General features: G+C 38.6%; 1 protein-coding gene across 3 annotated transcripts in view; it reads left to right on the top strand.

Annotated features, from left to right (window-relative positions):
• Positions 1 to 1,836: 1,836 nt before the first annotated feature.
• Positions 1,837 to 21,328, top strand: part of GRB14 (growth factor receptor bound protein 14) — a 61,290-nt gene continuing 41,798 nt past the window's right edge. The window contains exons 1-2 of one of the 3 annotated variants that reach the window (XM_017835191.1): positions 1,837 to 1,967; positions 3,548 to 3,680. In XM_017835191.1, the coding sequence (XP_017690680.1) occupies positions 1,837 to 1,967; positions 3,548 to 3,680 (264 nt within the window). Of the gene's footprint in view, positions 1,968 to 3,547; positions 3,681 to 18,804; positions 19,007 to 21,328 lie in introns of those variants that run through there. The other 2 variants (XM_017835193.1, XM_017835192.1) reach the window with 2 other exon arrangements.

Genomic DNA, 21,328 nt, shown 5'->3' with positions numbered 1-21,328 from the left:
ATAATACCATTTCATTTTTTTGTTGATCTTTCCTACAAGTGGTATTGTTGCTGTCTTTACTAATTAGATTCTTAGCTAAGTTATTTAGAAAAATAGAGGTATTTAATTTATTTGCTATTATTCCTTCTAATTGTGTTTTTTTTATTTGCCTGGCATTTTAAAACAATTACGTGACTAAGCCAAAGACACAAAACCGTGCCGTGTATGTCAGGTTGCAGCTATGTAACAAGTTGCACAGACTAGGTGCAAAGTCAAAACATATTTTCTTTTTGTGGCTGAACTTTTTAAATGCTGATGAATATCAGCATACAATTGCCACCTGCAGGTTTTCATCTCTTCCAGACTTCAGTTTTCTACCTACAGAACCTATACCAGTTGTCCTTCCTTCCATTGTTTTGAAGACAATGAGGTTTAACATGCCACATTTATGCCTGTAAAAAAAATCACAGTGATCTAGTCTGTGCAGTTGTGTAAAAAGATAGTTGTTCTCAAGCAGCGAGCAAATACAGTCAATTGTCTGACCCTGTAAAATTCCTGATATATTTGCCAGACTCTGTGTATAAGAACTGTTAATCAACTCAGACTTATACTTCTGCTGTCAGCATAAGAGAATGAGCTGTTCAGGGGACAAGGAATCCTTCGTTTCATTGAAAATAAGTGTCCTGCAAAATCATCTGTGACTCAGCCAAAATGAAAACCGTAAGTATTGCTTCTATGACAGAAAAATCTTTCTCCAGAATTGAAATTTTGGCTTGTGCGTGATGATTTCTTCAGTGGGTTCTGGAAAACAGCAAAGCACTTGCCTCAAAACATTCTGTATTTTCACCAGTCTGACATCTCAGTTACTGCCCCTGAGCATGCAAAGGACAGTCAGAAGGTTTTTACATCCAGCTGTCTTTACAGCAAAGGGCTGGCTTTTCCTTTTTTGACTATCAAACTGACTGACTTAGACAATTTTACCTACTCTGCTTGGTGCCATCAAACTGTTCTTCGTACAGCCAAGTGGCATTTTGTATTTTGAAACAGGGTAAATGCTGATAAGGATGGCCACGGAATTGCCAAAAAGGTTTTTGGGTACATAAAGCAGGGCAGGTGCAGCCTGAACTGAAGGGAAAACGTCTTTCCTTTCGGCTGTCCTCGGAGCTCTGGCTGGACGTGGGTCCTGGGCCCAGCCGGGAGCCCACGAGCCGCTTTTCTGGCACAAGGCAATGGGTCTGTTCCCCCGCCTCGGTCATTCTGTATTTCTTCAAGGCATAACCATAAATTCCCGATGCACAGAGGGATGGGGCAGCCTAGTTAATGATTTGTCAGGCGTTGAGCCGAGTGCCAGGCCCGCCGTCGGCCGGAGCCGCTGCACCGCCGGGGGCAGGAGGTCGCGGGTCAGGCCGAGGACAGCGCCGGCTGCGGGACCCCCGCTCGGGGCAGGTGCTGAGGCACAGGCGGGCAGGGAGCGCTCGGAGGGGCTCCCGCTGCCCTCGGCGCCCCGGCCCCGCGGGGTCACATCGCGGCCTCGGGCCCCGGAGCCGCGCACCTGCCGGGCCCGCCTGGCTCCTCCACTGGGCCTGCGGGGCGGCCGAAGGGCACGGCTCAGCCCCCGCCCGCCCCAAGCGCTGCCTCCCCGTCGCAGCGCAGAGCCGGCGGCCGCCCGCCCCCGCCGCCGCCCGCGCACGTGTGCCGGGGAAGGCGCTCGGTGCCGCCCGGGCGGCGCTTCCCCCCCGCTCCCCGTCGCCTCCCCCTCCTCCGCAGCGGGAGCGAGAGCAGCCTCCGCCCGGCGCGCCCGGCAGCGCCGGGGCCGCTCGCCGGCCGTGCCGCCCCGCCAGGACGTCGCCGCCGCCGATGGCCGCCCCGCTGCCCGGTGTGCCCGGCGCTGGGCGGGCGGCGGAGCCCGCTGGCGGCGGCCCCCGCGGCTCCCCCCGCCCGCCACCTCGGCCCCCCGGGGGCAACCCGCCGCCCTTGCCCCCCGACAGGTAAGGCCGGAGCCCGGGCCGGCGCCGCCGCCCCCCCGCTCCCCCGAGGGCCGCCCGTGCCGTCGGGGTTGGGCAGCGCCCCGCGGGCGGGACGCGGCGCTGGGGGTCGGGGAGCGGCGGCTCGGGGAGGGGGCGAAGCGCAGGAGGGGGCGGCCTGGCCAGAGATCGGCCCGCGCCTCCCTGGTGCACAAAAGTTGTTTCCCGGCCCTGCAGACACTTTCCTCAGCTGCGGATGCGTGTGTGTCCCCCCACCCCCCACCGCCTTTTTTTTTTTTCTCTTTTGAGGTTTCCCAGTTTGAGGTGAAAGGAGCCGGCGGTGCCGAGCCTGCCTTGTCAGGCTGAGCCAGCCGCTACTTTATCCTTGCAGTGCCTTTCTCAGAATATTCGTGAGATAAAACCGCTTCACCGTGAGCGATGCCGCTGCAATTGCTGTCAGCGGTGTGCACCCTGCTTGTTACCTCTCAGGCTGTTCTTAAAGGCATTGGTCTCTATTCTTCGTAAAAGAAGGTGGGAGCTAGGGTTTTTCGTGAAACATCTGATGAGTTTTGGTAGACTGAAGTTCACAAAATCTTAAAACTGCATACAGGATTTTTTGCTCCTTCTAAAGCTAAATATCACTTTGGAAGCATCTTCATTCTGTATCATTACCCTACTCTGACGGTTTTCTGTACTTTGTACCAATTAGTATATGAAATCTGGAATGATAATAAAGAAGGCAATAAAGTAAAATGTTAAGCTTGGAACCATCAACTCACATGTTGGCAGACGCAAATACTTCAAGTGCTTTGGGTGCTCCTCTCCAAATGAAATCAAGTAGACAAAGTGCTGTTCAATATTTTATGTGAGAAAACGGTGCACTGTAATGTACACAGCAGTCTAAACAACCACGTTATTAATGTGATACTTTAAACCAGTGCATAACTGAGCTCTTCAGCAAGTACAGTAGTGATTATCTTCACTACTCTTGCAAATGCTTCTTGGTGGTACTTCTGACACAATCCTATTTAAGTAACCAGCAACAATTGAGATATTTATTTTATGATGGAGCTGTGGAGATTCAAGTACAAAAGTAACTGAAAACAGAAATGAATGTATTGCTTTGCCCTATTTTGTCTTGTCAGTCACTTTGACTCCTGATTCTGGTGAAAAAAAGTTTCCATTTGTTTAAAATACTGTTCCGATGTACTTGGGAAGTTTTACTGAGAAGTTACATCCATCCACTGTTGTAATATGTGTACACAGGGATTGGCATAAACACAGGGACAACAAAATATTTACTAATGTCCTTAGAAGCCAATATAAATATATCTGTGTTCTTACTCTGCAAAGACTTACGCATATTCAGACAACTTTATATTCAGAGTTGAATACTTGGATTGCTTTCAAGTAGTGCTAGGTGCTGTATGTTAATATATTCAGCCTACTGATTAAGTAAAATAACTGCACAAAAAAAGGCTAATTGCTGCAACCAGGAAGTATGGTGGTATTAGTACCTTAGTGTTTCATGTATTGTGGTTGGACATTTCAATTTTAACAGTTGTTACAGTTATCACTTGATATTATGTATTCTGTTGCAATAGGAGAAAAAAGAAAGATGACAGTATTTTGGAGATCCCATCAATTCCAAATCCTTTTCCTGAGCTGTGTTGCTCGCCGTTTGCATCAGTTTTGTCAGCCAGTCTGTTGCCCAAGGCAACTTCAAGAAAAAAACAGGTAAGATGTATAAATTATTATTTGACAATTTGTTAAGTGTTTTAGTGAAAGTTTGAAGAAAAGCTTGGTTACCTATTAAGTTATTTTTCTATTAGAAGTGTTTCATATTTCTGTTAATTTGGTGAAATTTTCTCTGTAGGTCATTGATGATTTTAGAAAGTAAGGTTTTGGAATCTGTGACTTAAGACATGACTGTTCTTTCACAGAGTCTACGTGTGACTCTGCAGATTTTTCAGTTAAAGTGGAACCAGAGGCAGGCAGGCAGTACTTTATATCCTTAAATGGGGAGTTAATTTCTTTCTTCCCTTCCTCTCCGCCTCCAATTACTGTCATCAGTGTTATAGAACAGAGGGTTTTAACGGTCGCTGAACAGCTTGTCTGATGGTCTAATTTTGCTAGGATAATGGAATAAAACCTGAATTGATGGGGAAGGAGCAAATGCTGTGTACCTGGCTATTTTTTTATAACATCTGCATCTATCTGTGTATGTCTGATGTTACTATATTTCCATAAATACCTTAAACTGAATGCCAAGGGAAGATGAGTGGGTAGACAGACCTGGCAGTGCTCTGGCAATAGTATTCACACACAGTGTATTTGTTATCCTGAGCAGGGGTAGAGGAGGAAGAATTTCCAGTTAATGGAAATTATTGATGTTGAAGATCTGTTTCACTCTTTGAAAGCTTGCTTTTCTTATTTCTCTTTTCTCATCTTGAGACTGGAAAGAGTTCTGGCAAGGAACGTCTGTGGGATTAAGAGTACTACCTCCACATTCTCTTTTTTTGGTGGTCTGCAATCTTAAACTTCAACTGCTATCTTAACAGTTTTAGGGATGATACTGGAGGTCTAAGAAATTATACTGCTGCTGGTTATTCAGGTTTTAGATTTACATGAAGAAATTGTCTGGAAGTTGAAGTTTCTTGTAGTTGTATTAACTTTTCTGAAGCTGACAAGTCATGGCTGTTTCTGTGCATGTGCTGCATGTGCATGTGCTGTGCGAAGTTGTGGCACCTTAAGGAGGAGCTTTCTCCCCCGTGCTCCAGTGAAAAACATAGATGTGTCTGCTAAACTGCTGTAATTCTATCTTGCCATTTTTTGTATGTTCTCTGGAAATAGCTATGGTGTCTTTCTGGACTACTTTTATTGCTTTTAGTTCTTTTCCTACAATAGAAATACTAATCTGAAGCATTTCTGGTCAGTGTGTATGTGAACATTGCTAAGGCAGTGGGGTAAAATTGTGCTAGTTTCATGCTAGGGCAGGGTGGAAGCATTGACTGTCTCTGCAGAGACAGGAAAAACACTGAATTGGTAGCATTATTTTTCAGAACAAAAGGACTAGAAGTCACATTTAAAAAAAATAGTTTAAATTAGTCATGTTGCAGGCTTAAATTGCAGTCATTGTGGTAATCTTTGTACTTGAAATAGAAGGTAGATTTTCTAAGCAAGATTTAACACACAAAGGTCAACTATCTGCTTTTGTGGCCAGTCATGTTTAACAGTACTGACTGGCTTGATCAGTTAAGCCATCTAAGTGTTAGCTTCAGTCTCTCAGAAGCTGAAGTTCATAGGTTCACTAACTGTACTTCTGCTTCTTCATAAAGGTTCTTGTCATACTTTTTGTGATGATTCCTGCTCACAATCCTTCCATTTTTCCTGGTTTTCCATTTAGGAATGTAGTGTTTTCTCTGGTAAAAGCAGGATCAAGAACAACTGGTTTCCTGATGGAAGTGAGCTAACATAATGCTGGTGTCTGTGGAGGCCCTGACCCATTTTTCAGCTACCAGAAAAATGGAGAGAAGTTTTCCTGTTATTTTCCTGGAGGCATTTTAACAAGACCATGGTTTCTGTCAAAAAGCCTTTCACCTGGGTGTCTGTTTATGGCTACTGCAGGAGAAATGGTACTTGGCTAAGTAGACCATTTGTCACACTCAGCATGACTGTTCTTATGTTCTTCATTTCAAGTTATAAAAGGTTAAGGCCAAATAGCAACTGTCAGATTAAACTTTTACCTTTGAAATTCAGGTTGAAGTCTTCTAATAGGCTAATGAAATTACTCAGGTTTAAAAAAGAAAGAGAACGCTAAGCAGGTGTGTGAAGAGAAGTGAACTGGCTGTGATTTTGACTTCCCACAAGTGGCTGTGGAGACTGTACTTGAAAATGTTGCATTTTCCACCCTGTGTTCTTATTTTGTCAACTTTGTAGCAGCGCTATGTGCAACTACATTATCCATATACAAACATTTCATAGAATACAGCCTCCAAGGTCATGAATATTACTGTTACTGTTTGATAGTTTCCTAACTCTTAAGAGAAACCAGCTACTCTTAAGCATTTTTTTTGGTGTGTATAGTGTTGAAAGCTGCCAGAATTTTTTCTGTTGCCTCTCTGATGATCTACATATGTTTTCAGTGATTCTTCTTTTAGATTGCTTGATTTTTTTTTTATTGTTTCTTTTTCTGCTGTGCTTTTAATTTCAAGCATGGTAAAGATAAATTGCAGAGTGAATTTCTACTTATGTCTTGTAGGTGTTTCTAAATCAAATTGGGTGTTTCTAAAAGAAAAAAAAAAGCCTCTTCTGTCTTGCTTTTCTCTCCAGAAAAGATTTTCCACTTCTAGAGAAGAAAGAAGTTGTCACTAATATCTACTCTCTTATTCATAGCACCTGTTACATGTGAAATCTTTCTACTTCTAAATAGACTATTAATGTTATTTTGAATTCTTGTTTTTCTAAGCTGAAATTCTTACTGTCTTCTGATGATCTTTTATCATAAGCCTCTCAAAATGTTGAACATGCTGCTTGAACAGCATGTTTGTTGGGTTGACTCACTGAAAATAAGTTTATAAAAACAAATAGGTAAAAACCACTTAGCAGAATAGTGAGTTGCCTCTGTGCTTGGGAAGTAGGATGTCTGTGTCTCTGAACTGTGTTTGGTCTGCCTCATCAACACAGCTGCCAATGTCTTTCCCTCTTGCACTTTGGAAGAGTATTACATCTTAGAATCAAAGAATCAGGGAGTCATTAAGGTTTGAAAAGACCTCCAAGATCATTGAGTTCAACCTTCGACTGAACACCACCACGCCCAACTAATCCACAGCACTAAAGGCCACATCTAGCTGATTCTTGAACAGTGCCGGGGTGGTGACTCCACCACCTTCCTGGGCAGCCTGTTACAATGCTTAACCACCCTTTCACTGAAGAAGTTTGGAAAAGCTGGTAGCCCATGGCTTGGACAGGTGTGCTCTTCACTGGGTTAAGAACTGGCTGGATGGCCGGGCCCAGAGTGTAGTGGTGAATGGTGCTGCATTCAGGTGGCATCTGGTCATTAGTGGTGTCCCCCAGGGATCAGTGTTGGGCCCAGTCCTGTTTAATATCTTTACTGATGATCTGAATGAGGGGATTGAGTGTACCATTAGCAAATTTGCAGGCAACACCAAGTTACAGTGTTGACCTGTAAGAAGGCCCTGCAGAGGGACCTGAGACAGTCTGGATCGATGGGCTGAGACCAACAGCATGAGGTTGAACATGACCAAGTGCCAAGTCCTACACTTTGGTCACATTAACCCCATACAGCGCTTACAGGCAGAGGGAAGAATGTCTGAAAAGTGGCTCAGTGGAAAAGGATCTGGGGGTCCTGGTTGACAGCAGCTGAATGGGAGCCAACCTGTGCCCAGGTGGCCAAGAAGGCCAAAGGCATCCTGGCTTGTATCAAGAATAGTGTAGCCAGCAGGACCAGGGAAGTGATCATACCCCCCTATACTGGTGAGGCCACACCTTGAGTCCTGTGTCCAGTTCTGGGCCCCTCACATTAAAACGACCTGGAGATACTGAAGGGTATCCAGTGAAGCACAAGACTTGTGAAAGGTCTAGAAAACATGTCATATGAGGAACAGCTGAGGAAGCCATGTTTGTTTAGTCTAGAGAAGAGGAGGCTCAGGAGGTACCTCAGGAAAGGAGGCTGTAGTGAGATGGGGGTAGGTCTCTTCTACTGTGCCTGCAGTGAGAGGACTAGAGGAAATGACCTTAAGCTGAGACAGGGGAGATTCAGATTAGATATTAGAAAAAACTTTTTCGCTGTTAGGGTGATCTGGCATTGCAATAGGTTGCCCAAGGAGGTGGTGGAGTCACCATCCCTGGAGGTGATTAAAAGGCTTCTGCATTTGGATCTGCATGATACAGTTTAGTGGTTTAGGGGTTGATGGTTGGACTTGGTGATCTCTTCCAACCTTGATAATTCTATAATCCTATGAAGCGCATTCAAATAAGCTGAATTTTATGTTTCAGGATGGAAGACTTATCTGAACAGGCCAAACCCCCAGCTTTTCCATGTCCAACACAGTATGGTCAGCTTGGTGGATGGTGGGAAATGTTGCCTTCCTTTGGGGAATCAAGCATTTGCTGTTATTAGGTGGAGTTTGTGAACTTGTGTGAAAAATCTAATTGTGTCTCAGAGCCTGTGTTCTCTAAGAAGTAGCAAGGAACTGAAAATATAAAGCACTTTGTACTTTTGTCCCTAATTATGATCAAAATAGATATTAGTAGGGAAAAATATTAACTGTAAGAAAACTTGTTCTGTTCTTTAGTGTGCTTTTGGTTGTCTTTGGTCAAATGAACTAAGAGATTACTGTAGTTTTATGAAAGCTTAGTTTTTAAGGCTTTCTGAAAACAAAACCTGAATCATTTGCACTGCAGTGACAGTTCTTGCCCTGCTCAAGGATAAGCCAAAAAGTGTTTCATGTCAAAAGTAGTTCAAGGTAATTAGTGCCTTGTTTCTTTAAATTAAATTAGAAGTGCAAAAATAAAACTCAAGTAAATCTCAAGGTGAAGAACACTCAAATCTTTGAAATTTTACCTTGCTGCTTTTGTCTTTTTCGATGTTCTAAACAGGTAGATATTTTTATCATGTTGAATCCAAATATACTCCCACAATGTTCTTTCCAGGAAATCAGTTGTATAGGGACCTCAAATACACATGACTGTAGTGGAACGTCACTTTGCTTTTTGTATTAACAAAGATTTTCGTGTAAAGCTTTTTGACAAAGAAGAGCTAAAAGGAATTTTATGTCAAAGAGATGTTTATTTGAATGTGTGCTATTCTAAGTTTATGAGTAATATTGAGCATTGACTGTTGTAATTGGAGTACCATTAGGTTTTTTACACCTATAATTCAGGGTCTTTTAATGAACCTGCTTGCAGCCTCATTCTTCAAAACTTTGCATATAATTCTGTGAGCAGACATAAATGTCTTAGCCTTTGGTTCTTAGACCTTTTCATGATGGATTTTTTGGCTGATGTATTTGTTTTCTTGACTTTTAAACAATGTGAAAACAAAAGGGGTTTTTATTGAAATGTAGTAATGCATGAATTTCCAAGTAATTTCTGAGGGTTGAGACATCTTTTCCAACCAAAAGATGCATTGCTCAAATTTACTCTGTAATTCCAGTCTGTCTGTTTCTTACCAGATTTCCTTCCAAGTTGGAGAGCATTGCACATAGCCTCCTTTATCAGTTCTCAAGTCTTTTTGCTTTTCAGCCTCTAAACATACATCAGTTTTTCCTATGTCTTCCCCTTAAATTACATAAAAAAGAGTTTGAAAGTCAGAAGGGAAGGGAAACAGTCTTTCCAACTGGTTTACAGATTAGCAGTAGAAACATTCTGTACAGAACCAACTCGAAGAGCTCAAGGTTTTTACATGAAGTCTCCAATATATGGATTGCAAAAAGGATTCAGTTGGATTCCCTTTAGTGGTGTCTCATCTGGCGGTCTGCTCCAGTCTCTATGTTCTGTTCTTCATTTACATGGTTGTACCTCCCCACCAAGGAAAGATTTATTGATATTACAGTAGATTAAAATTATTTAGAGCCCCATTAAAACTTGCTATCTTAATGCATGTACCTTTGTACTTTGACCAGTCATCTTAACACTGTGACAGAAAGTCATTTGTCTGTACAGGTAAAAATCAGAAGGCAAGGTTGAACAATTTCTCGTTTTAGCAATCAGGAATATTACCTGGCTTATACTGGATGTGCCTTAGCACAATCTGTCTGATACATCAGCCTGAGGAAACTTCAGAATAATCATTTGTTTGTTTGTTTTCTTTTCATTTTGTATTTTACTTTATCTTCTTCACATTGGTTCATTTGTTAGTATATCTTTCTTTTAGAGATGAGAAATTATTTGCTTTCTGTCAAACTCTCAATATTTTAATCTATTAAATGAATATAAATATAAATATGAATATAAATAAATATATTTCATAAATATATATGTTACTGTCCAGAAAGAACCCAAAGACTGTAAACATTGTAACTTCACAAAAATAGCATACCTTTTTTTTTTTCCTTTCTTATGAGCAAGAAAACAAGGTCATTCTAACTTTTGTAGTTACTAAGATGTTGTCTCTGCAAGCTTGTTTTTTAATCTGCTTATATCAGGAAAATGTTAGGCTTAAATTTTTGCAATTTGTACTAATATAAAATAAAAAAATCATCAGTACTGTCAAAGATTCTGGTAGACATTTTCCCAATGTTTGTCAGATTGAAATGATTTTAATAATCCTTTGGATTTTGATTGTTTTGGGCTTCATCAGCCTCAAAGTCAAACCTGAAGTTTCTTTTCTTTTAGGACTGTTTTCTCAGTACAAGAAACTGGCTTTTCTGTGCTGTATTTTGAATAAGAAACCTCCGTTGCAGTAGATCTAATACCTTGTCTAGAAAACCTTCTCTGAAAATTTGGAAACCCTGATTTTTCAAAAAGTGATTCTTTAATATTCATCCCTTGAACTCTGAGTTGACTACCTGGTATTTTGATTTTGTGATATCTCTAAAGTACTGTGTAATTACAGGATGGCGAGGGCAGGTTATGGTACAAACAGTGCCCATTTCTTTGACTTGACCATTAAAGCCGGGTGAAACTGCAGGGAATTTCTCTAATGCTGCTGAGTCACTTTTGATAACTCAGTTTCATTGAATTTGATATTAAAAGATTAAACTCTCATGAATGAAGCTTGAATCGTCATAATTTTCAGAAGGGAATGAGATATGATAGATATTAACACTGTTCTTACTCATAATTGTTCCCAGAGGTGGGTGCTTTTATTTAGGGTTAGACTGGGAAGTTCAGGTCGTTTTGTAGCAGCTCCATACCTGCCATAGACAGATCCATGATTAAATAAGTATTTTACTGGCAGATCTTTCTCAAGGTGGCTTCCCATTGGTGGCACAGTCAGTAAGTGATACTGTGGTAAGGGAGGGATGTAAGGGGTCAGTAAGATTGTAAGAACAGAACACTACTGACATCTTCCTCTAACACACCATTGTCTGAATGGTCTTTTGATCAGAACAATTACATGTTCCCATCTCACTTCCCAGGACACACAGTCTAGATTAATCAGAGTGGTGTTTAGTGACACTCATAAAATGAGACCCAGCCTTACGTTTGGTTTTGGGGTTTTTTTTCCGTTTTGTTTTTCGTCAGCATTCTTCTCTGGTCTTATAAAACCTCTGTAGTCCTGTTCTGGTCTACTTTTGTCATCTTATTGCCCAGTATTGTAGACACCTGCTTTATATCAGGTACTGCTGTATTTATAACATAAATAGTTTCATAGTTTTGTACTATTAAATGAAAGAGGGTAGTCAATGATTAATAGTTACATTACCTTAAATGCAACAAATTAGGTAAAATGGACAACTTAGGTGTTTGTTAGTGAAGGTTTACAACCGCCTTTGAATAAAAAGCTTTGCTAAAGAAGGAGAAAATGCGAAGTAGTTTACTGTACCTTTACAGTGCTTAAACTCATGTAAGATGATAGCATTTTTATGATTTTATCATGATAAGACTTTGTTATTCTAGTATTGGGGTATTAACTGAAGAATGGAGCTCAAAGTCAGATCAGTTTTTGCGAGGAGTTTTGGTACAGTTTTTAGCATATCCTTGCGTTGCTGCATTTCTGATGTTCTAAGAGTTATCTATTCAAATAAGAATTTGAGAGCTGTAGAAGCTCTCAAATATTCCTCAAGCAGAGGAATATTCCCATCCTACTTCTGTGCATAAATGTTACCACAGTAAGTGTAATTTGGATTTTACATAAACAAAACATATGTCCATATAAACATAACAGTTAAACCTGGTTGGTGTCCACCAGGTGGAATTAACTTGATCATGCATATAGAATAGTATTGCATATTTGTGATTGATAAAACAATTTTATATTCTTTATACATATCTATTTACATAGATCTATTTACAATAGATAACTGAGGACTTGCTTGTTCTTTCACATGAAATTCCAGAGCCAATAGTGCAGTATTGTTGTTCCCCCAGAATTTTTGCTTCATGATCTTTTTAACTCTTTGTAGTGGTAATCTTTATGCTGTGCCAATGTAATTAAGAGATCAAGCTAGAGTTGTAATGAAAACTGGACCAAATGCATATATCATTGTTTCCCTTTTGTAAGAAAAAGTACAGAAACTGACAATAAACCTCAGATCTCTCACCCTTCTTACCACACTGTGTAACAGAGGACAATGGGTATCTGTGTCTTAACATCTGCAGACCACTTAGATGAGTATCTTCAGGATAATAGTTTTCAGTTTGGTGCTTGTATGGCAGGAACTGCGATGGCCAGGCAGTGGAAGGGCATTCTGTTATGGACAATTGATGTTCATTCTTTTTGTGTGTCTGCAGAGGCAGGAATTGATACATCTTCCAGTTGAGGATTTTAGAGCTTGGGGTTTCCAGACTTTTCTAGCGGTTGATTATTCCTATTAACAAGGTGGCATATATCTTTAGCAAGTGGTGAAATGCTGCAATGATAAGTGGGAGATAACAGTTGCCCAATGGCCATATTCTCCCTGTCTTCAACATACTTAAAGTTGCTATTTCTGAGGGCACTCACACTTTTATGACTGCCTTTAATTTATGAATAAAGGGAAACCTTCAAGACAGTGTACTTAATCGTGTCTCTCATGATAGAGTCCTGATGGGAGTCACCTCAAATGGGAAGATTTAAAAAAAAAAGCTAATCAGGCCACAGAAATTTTTTCAAGAAGGGCAGCTGTGGGAGGAGGAATTAAGAGGGAGAAGAAATTAGACCTCTGCTCTAGTAACAACGTGAACTTTCTTTTCTCCCGTTTCAGTCACAGAACATTCATTTGCAGCTAATCAGCTCATATTTTAGCCCAATAGTGTACATGATATTTAATACTTAAGTCTCGAGAGAGAAATGTATATCGGTTATCTTAGAGGTGTGCCTGTGCTTCTAATTAGGGTACTGATGAGTTGTTCCTGCCTATTTCTGATATGTATGCATATGCTGCATACTGGTATGTCTGTCTTTTTGCTTCTTAATTTGATATTATATCCACAGGAAAACAAGATACACTAGATTGCCTTGTGATCAGAATGGGATTTTTCAATTACTGCATTCTTAGGCTATAAATAGCTTTTTTATATTAGTTATGTTATGATAACTCCTGTTACTGATTACATTAAGACTTGGCGTTTATGAACAGCTGCAAGCTCTTGATAATGGCACAGAAATGGTATCAGCTGTTGAAAACAGGCTGGAAGTCTGCAAGAATTTATTCTCATCATCACTAGAATTTACTGCTATGTAATGAGAGGGAAGTCCATGTAATAGAAGAGTTTTCTTATATAACTCAGCTGACAGAACTTTATCAGTGTGCTTTTCTATTGGGCTTGAACCTATTGATTGCAAAAGTAGGCAGCTGAAAAGCTTTACAAGGAGCACGTGTAACAATGTTTTAAGATTCCACAAGTTTGTGAGGAGAACTGGTGAGGATGGAAAAACTGCATTCTGTTCTTTGATCTGCAAAATTTAGAGCTGCGTTAAAGAGCAATGTTCAGATTTTTGCCATTGTTCTTGCAATGTGAACCCTTCCATTTTGGTAAGCAGACAGGATCTGCCCAATTTCTGCCTAATAAAATAATTTCTCATTAGGGCGAAAGGACAAGTGTCCATATCCTGATTTTCATACTTAGTTCCTATACTGTATTTTAGCACATAATACTTATATCTATTTGTTCTCAATAAGTTATATTTTAAAGTTATTTTCTTCTTTGAAAATTTCTCAAATTATGGGTCATTGGAACAGCTGAATGATGAAGTCATCATGGTTGGATGTTATTTTTCTTCTGGGATGGAGACTTCTCAAATCCTAAATGAGTTTATTAAACAAACTACTCATCTTTTCAAGCCCAAAGGAGTGGAATTTGTAGGATAACTGCAAGGAAGCAGTATGTAACTTAGTGGAGAGGAAAGGTAGGTCTAGACTTTTTCTATACAGTTATTGTGGAGAAGTGATGAAAAAATACTCTGAGTCATTGTATTTGGGGCTTATAACTTCATATAAAACCTTATATGAATCTCTTAGTGTTTTCCTAAACTATTCCAGCAGCATTACAATTTTGAAGTAGGGATTATACTTGAAAATCATGACCTGAGAAAGAATTCATAAATACTCCTCTAAATAAGATATAAGAGAATACATCCTTTGTGACTCCAGGATAGAAAATGCATTACCAAGTCAGTCCAAGCAGTCACAATGTGCAATGAGGAAAGTACATGGTTTGTGACGTTCTGTACTTGCTTGACTGAGTGCTGGTGGATGACTTCTGTATAATAGAAATACGAACATGAGAAAGGCTTCTCTTTCTCAAATAAAACTAGTTCTTTTAGAAGACAAACATATGGAGACAGTAAAACTGAAGCCAGTGATTCAGCTGTGGCACTGATAATCTGTTTTATGTGTCTTTGTCCCTTCAATGTCTTTCTGCAACCTCTGTTTCTCTTTGCTTTGGTTCTATATGTGTTACTAAACACATTTTCCTGTGAAAAACTGACCCTTGACGAATTATTTTCCAATTCAACCAGCCTGTGATCTTGACTGCCAGAAAATACAGTCACTGACAATTTTTATCCAAGAATCTTATTTTAAGTATATTTAAGGATCAGTTTGACTCAGTTATATCCATAGTTATAACCAGGGGGGAGAAGAAAGCTGACACGTGGGTTAGTACTTGAAAGATTGCATTAAAATTAAGGAGTTCATAGTTCATGTGGTACATGTTTCTTGGCCAGCAAGAGCACAGTGATCTGCTGAGAACTAAAAAATGGCATATTTCGAGATGGCTTTTCAGTGCAGGGTTTGAGATCCAGAGTTATCTTGCTTTGCCCTTAAACTGCTCCTTCATGGTGTGTGTGCAAAGGCTAGAAGAGGGAGAGCTAAAACTATGAATTGTGCTTGTTCTTTTTTTGTGGTGCAGCAGTCTCTTAAATTAGAAGCATTTAATAGGTGGATAATTGTATGAATAGACAGGAGAGATCACAATGGCTCAAACTTCTTTGCGAAGTTCCTAGGTACCTTATATCTGTGTTACTTTACAGGTAGTACAGTCTGTGCAACCGTATCTGCATATCTTGACCCTCTAAGAGGGTGTGCTGTGTGTTCTGTTTGAAGACTAAGATCTTGCTACATTTCTTTGTGTAAGGGACTAAAGGAGTAGAAAGACAACGACTTACTCAATCACTTTGAAACCTTTCTTTTGTAGAGTGATTTTAAAGAAACTGGTTATTTGTCAAGCACGTGGAAATGTACCTATGTAAAAATACCCTCTACGTGTTTCTACGGTCACGCAATAACTGACTCTTCTAGCAAAGAGACAAAGAGACTGTCTGTACCAGGCAGACAGGAGCACTCTCTCAAGGAAGTGCAGGTAGCACCACAAATAACTTACCTGATTGATATTGGTCTTGTAATAAACTTATGCCTTAGCTTAAAGAAAAAATAAATACAAAAAATGGCATCAAAGTTTTTATAAACCTTAATGGAATTATATTATCTAGAATTTGGTTTTTTCTTCAGCAAAAGCTGAGTCTGATTTGCTCTTGTTACTTATAAATGCTCACATTCCTGCATTATATCTGGCAGAGCTAGGAATAGATCAGCTCTTGTGACTCCATAGTCAGTGCCTTAAGGACATCACTGACCTTCCTCTACTGACAGGGTATCTCTATTCCATATGTTGTTATAAAACCCTTACTTGGAGCTACTGATTTACTAAGGACATTTCAATTCTTGCTCACTTCATTTAGTCTTGCTTTCTTAAGTGGCAAGAAGTAGAAGTGGTTTATATTTTGAAGTATCTAAAAAGTATCTGCACAATGTTTTCACAACTGTATCTGGTAGCTTAGTGACAAAAATAGGAGTGAAAAGCTGCATAAACATAGTCATTTTACAGAGCTCTCAAGCAAGTGAGCTGGATCTGATTTCCTTCCTGTCCACCAGCACCAGCAAAATTCTTTGCAAACCTGCCATGGACAAGTCAAATCTTTTATCTGTAGGGAAAAAAAAAAGTGGTTATATATGTTTCCCTGAAGGCATAATTGGCTTTCAAAGCCTTTCTGTATCTCACGTTTATCAACAAAACTCCTCTTGACTTTCACATGGTGAAGTGGTTCTGCAAGGCTTGTGCTTAGAAATTGAGATTTATTTTATTAAATTTATTTTATTAAATGGGTATTTGTGAAATTTAAGAAAAAAAAGTATTCCTTAATGTTATTTTTAGTGCTCTTAGGTGCAACTGATGTTTACTTTCATTAGCATACATAAATTACTGTAGTATTTTTATTTAAAATCTAATAATTATTTGAATATTGGACTTTTATTACCAAGTCAAATACAACACTTAAGTTTTTGCTTACTTTCTGAATAGGTCTGGTTTTATATCTGATTGGAAAAGGTAAAATACAGATAATTTCACTGAGGAAAATAAACCTTTGCTTCACCTTGCAGACAAATAGGTCAATTTTATTTCAAGAGCCTTTAGTACCCAGGGATAAGGAAAAATGGCTTGGGTTATTTTTGTTTCTTTCCCAATAAAGTCAGTAATGCGGTGCTCCAAGTTTTGCAGCTACTATTTGTCAAATGTTTTTTCATAAATCCAAGGAAAAAAGATTGTAGAGGGAGTTTTTTTTCCTGTTACTGCAAACATATGCATGTTTAATATTCCTGTGAGTAAAATGCCTACAGGATCAGGCTCTGATACCACAAATTATTTTCTAAATCTTACAGCAAAATTTTGGAGCTATATTATAGAATTTTGGAAACGTGCTCCCATAGGAAATAAAAACTGTGTGCCTGAAAGGTAAAACACCTAATTGCAAATACTTGACATTTATCATAGCTATAGTAGAAAAGGTTGTTAATTCCAAATGTTACAGAATTAACACTTTAAACTTGATCTCAGGAATACTTTTTATTTTCTCAAAAGAGTCATAAGGATTTTGGACTGGAGTTTAAGAGAGAAAAATAAAAGTCAATAAATACCTTAAACCTAGAAGGTTAGTTGCTATGGATCTGTTACTGCTATAGACTGAATGTAAAATGAGTCAAAGTTAAAACTGGACTTTTATTATTGAAGCAAGGAAATGAGTAGTATCTGCTGTATTTTACCTTTTTTCATAGCTTTATTAAAAGCTCTTGTTTTAAAGCTAACTGAACAAGGATCAAATGTCTGTCTCCAAAGAAATTCTCTTTGTGACTTGGCATCGGTTTCTTATCAGTTTTTTTCCATATTGTGTGTCTCAATCAAGAACAGGTTTTGAAAGTTTAGGAAATATTTGTCTTTACTTCCTGTTGCTTGGCAGTATTTTATAACTATTTGAGAGCTGCTGGTAAAATGCCAGTGCAATGCAGGTTATGGTGTTCGCTCCTCTTGTTCATTGACAGAACTTACCTAAGCCCTACTGATTTTAGGATTTCAGAAAGGTGATTTAGGATGAAAATAGATGCTTTGAATCCATAGATTCTGAAGTATCTTGTTGGTGCTAGTGACTTGTTATGTTTTGCCATTTAGAAAACTTACAAAACAGAAAATTAGATGCAATCAAATTGTTTATTTTTAATTTCCCAGTATGTAGTTTCTTATGTCTTGGAGATGAGATTCTTCTCTAGATATTTTGGGGTTACTAAAGAGTGTGCTGATTTCCAGTTACTGAGGGAAAAATATTATAAATATGATCTAGTGAAACTAGCATGGATTACCAAATCAGTTCTGAATAATTATAGGACATATACATCAGATATGTGCTCAGTAATATACTTGCAGTGACTGCCTATGAAGCTACAGTAGCCTGCACATGTGATATGTTATTGTTTGAGATGCTATGAATACTTAATACAAATAATTTTTTCGGAATGTCTGCAGTATTCAAGTACAGGGAACTGTACAGTTTCTGATGAGAACTGCTTGTTCAAGAGTTATAAAAGAAATATCCAATGTTACAGTTCTAACATCTGTTTAATAATTTGTTTTACAACAGGATTACTGCTTTGTCATGCTGCATAAAAGCAGAAAACTGTTTTTCTGCTATTAAGCACATTATGAGACCTTTAAAAAAAGATTATAGCTTGACTTATCATGTAAGCAATGCAAAATGTTACCCTCTTTGACCTAGAAGGAAAGAAAAAACCCTGACTTCCTTAGTCAAACCATGTTAATGTAAACAGATTTGTTATGCAGATATTTGATACATAAAGTAATTATGTGAGTGGGGGTGATCAAAAACTTGAGTTCATAAAACAGCCTTCATTTCACTCACTTGCAACATTTTATGTGCCATATTTTCGGGCCTTGGTTGCATTGCAAAAGTAGAAATTGCATTACTTAAAGGGGTGTTTTGCTTCTGCTTTGTATACAATTAATTAAGAATCAGAAAATTGAATTCCATGGATTCACTGCATCTATTCTTATGCTCAGTTACTTTCCTGAAACCTTAAGATCAGGAGTACTGAAGTATGTTTTGTTTGCTGGAAAAAGCCAGGAAAAAAACCCTGAGACTGTAAGCACTCAGTGTGAAGTGCTAGAATGCAATCTTTAACGATTTGTTTTTTGTTTTGACAGTGAAGACAAAGTTCTGAGTGATAGAAATGCATGTTGTTCTGCTTATTTTTATAGCCAGAGATAATCAGCGTGGGCCTTTCCAAGGACAGAAGACAAGTTTTCAAGCTCTTTGGTTGGTTGATTTCTAGTTTCTCCTACCCCAGTGTCTTCTGTCATTGGCTTTGAGTAGGACTGAATTCACATAAATGGAGTGACATTTGCTAGAGCCTTAGTCTTTCCTTTGTGCTGACTCTCCAATATTTAGGCTATGAGAAATTAGGCTTTAAGGAATATTGCTAACTACTTTTTCTGCTTTATGTTATCATCTGGATGAAGGTTGGCGAGTTCTGTGAAAAGCAGGCATGAGTTTGTCTTCCAGAAGAGTAACATTGCCTGCAGTTATGCCAATAACTCTGCAGAAAAGGGTATGGCATTTAAATCAGTCTTGTAATTCTGACGTTAGTATGGGTTGGTAACAACATTTAACCGTGGCTATATTTATTTTTGCACTTTTTATTTCATTTCTCTTATGTAATGAGAATGTTTCTTTTCTGATAAATGTAGATTTTTTTTTATTTCTCTATGTGAAATATGTTTGCATAATATACATAAATATTATGTGTACATAACTGAATTTTTTTTACAGGTGCTGTTTTTTCTCTGTTTTGTACTTTGTACAAGAAATTATTTTTCTTAGAGATTAATGTAGTTTTAAAATATAAAGTGTCATGATTACATTAAAGTATGTCTCTGTAGAAGGCTATGTTACTGTTCTTAATGGAGGATTACTGGAGTCTGCTTCCACAGGTTTTGCACCACCTTTAAACACAACATACTTTTTCCTACCTTTTCTGGCTAACACCTTATTAGTGGATGGCCCATCAGGTATTTTGGGAATTAGGGTGACACTGTACAGTGTTTCTCCATAGACACTGTACTTGCCTTTTTTTTTTTTTTGTTGTGTCAATAAAAAGTGGAAGCAATGCAAAATCATTACATCTATGTGCACTAGGATTGCTTAGGGTAACTCTGTGCATGGGGGTTTCTATGAAGTTAAAAATACATGTGGAAATGAAGTACAGAAATATGACTCTCTGCTGAGCCAGATATATTAACTTATAAGAAGTTAGTTCAAACAAGCTGTAAGTTATTAATTAGTTCGATTTATTTTGTAAATGTGTAGATATTTTTCAAAACCTTATTGCTGCATAATATGCCTGACTCACTTTTAATAGACTCTTCTGTTACTCAAAGGCTTTTAATGTACCAGCATTATGAAAAATGAAAGTTCATTGAAATATTACTACAGTATTAAATGGTTCTCATGAGCAATTTACATAGAACACAGTATGTACTTATGGCATAAGTCCAGTGGGTCTAAAGTAGTATATGAACACATAGAGCTTTCATTGATTTGGGATATATGGTATTCTTTAGATTATTTCATTGTTTGAGTTGGAGGGGAAGCCTGTGAACATACAGTTTTATTGGGATTGATTGGTACAGATTAGATTATACTACTGTCTTAATAGCACGATAACATACTACTTTTCTGGTATAGTAACTTTCAGATTTAGATATGTGCAAGATGTGCTCTTACACAGTGTTATCTAACAATTTGCTATATCTCTGTTACACTTCTCAAAAACATTCCTTTAAAAATTGTGGTTTAACTTTTCAGCTCTCATCCTCTCAATCCTTTGGTTCCTTCCTCTTCTTCTTTTCCTCCCCCCAACACCCCTTCAGATCTCAAATCTTCAGTTGTCATAGTTATTATTTTTGTCTGGTTTTTGTTGTTTGCATGTTAGGAGAGGAAAGTCTTTGTTCTTGCAGCATGTAGTTGTGTTAGACTCCTCTGGTATGCACACAGCAGTACTTGGTGCTGTGTGGGAGGGGAGAGGTGTAACTTTGCTCAATCTAGCATTCAGAAGGCTAGGAAACTCAGTTTTAACTGTACTGTATATTTCAATGGGTTGCTTTTCTTTTTTTTGGTGTTGAGAGGTAAGAATAATTTTCTGAGGAAATGTAAGAGTTTTTCTTTTTTGATAAATTCAAAGTAAGATAAATTTCTGTGCATCCTCTCTCATTTTTACTTTTCATGCTACTATCAAGTTAGCTGTCAACAGTTACTGGCTTTACTTCTCTTTATCTATGCACTTTGTAATCCCAAAATAAAATTAATGGAAGTAGGAGGAGGAAGCAGCACAGGATGTTGCCTTAGGTAGGTAGCTATTGAGTTACTGTTGCAAAAAATTCTTGAAGGCATATGTCCTCACTGAGGGCTCACTCTATTCCAAATTTATTAGGCTTGTTTATGCTTGTGGTGGTTTTATCTGTTCATGTAGAGTTCCTCCTGAAATTATCTCTTCTTTCTATTTAGAAAGTGCTCATGTTATTTCTGTAGCAATATTCTAATTTCTAGAGCTGGAATACTGCAGGAAGGGAAGGCAGTAAGGCAGACAAGAGCCATGCTTGTGAGGGGTAGCAGATGTGCATGTGTAAATTTGTTCTTGTTTCTTGTGGACATTAGAACCTTAGACATAACCTTTGACTTAAAGTAGTGCACTTTCTATTTCTTGTAGCACAAGAATGACCTAGAAGAGTAGAAATGTTACATTAGCTCTGCATAGTCAAGATAAACATTAGCTCATGAAGTATTACTTTAGAGTATCGACCATCCCCAATCATTATTTCTTAAATTCACAGAGTGAGTAATTATGTAAGAAGTCTAGTTTAATTATGGTACT

Source organism: Lepidothrix coronata, unplaced genomic scaffold, assembly GCF_001604755.1.
Source record: "Lepidothrix coronata isolate B3197 unplaced genomic scaffold, Lepidothrix_coronata-1.0 Scaffold250, whole genome shotgun sequence".
NCBI classification, from domain to species: Eukaryota; Metazoa; Chordata; class Aves; order Passeriformes; family Pipridae; genus Lepidothrix; species Lepidothrix coronata.
The sequence above is the reverse complement of the archived record's forward strand: the minus strand, read 5'-3'. Positions and strand labels throughout refer to the sequence as shown.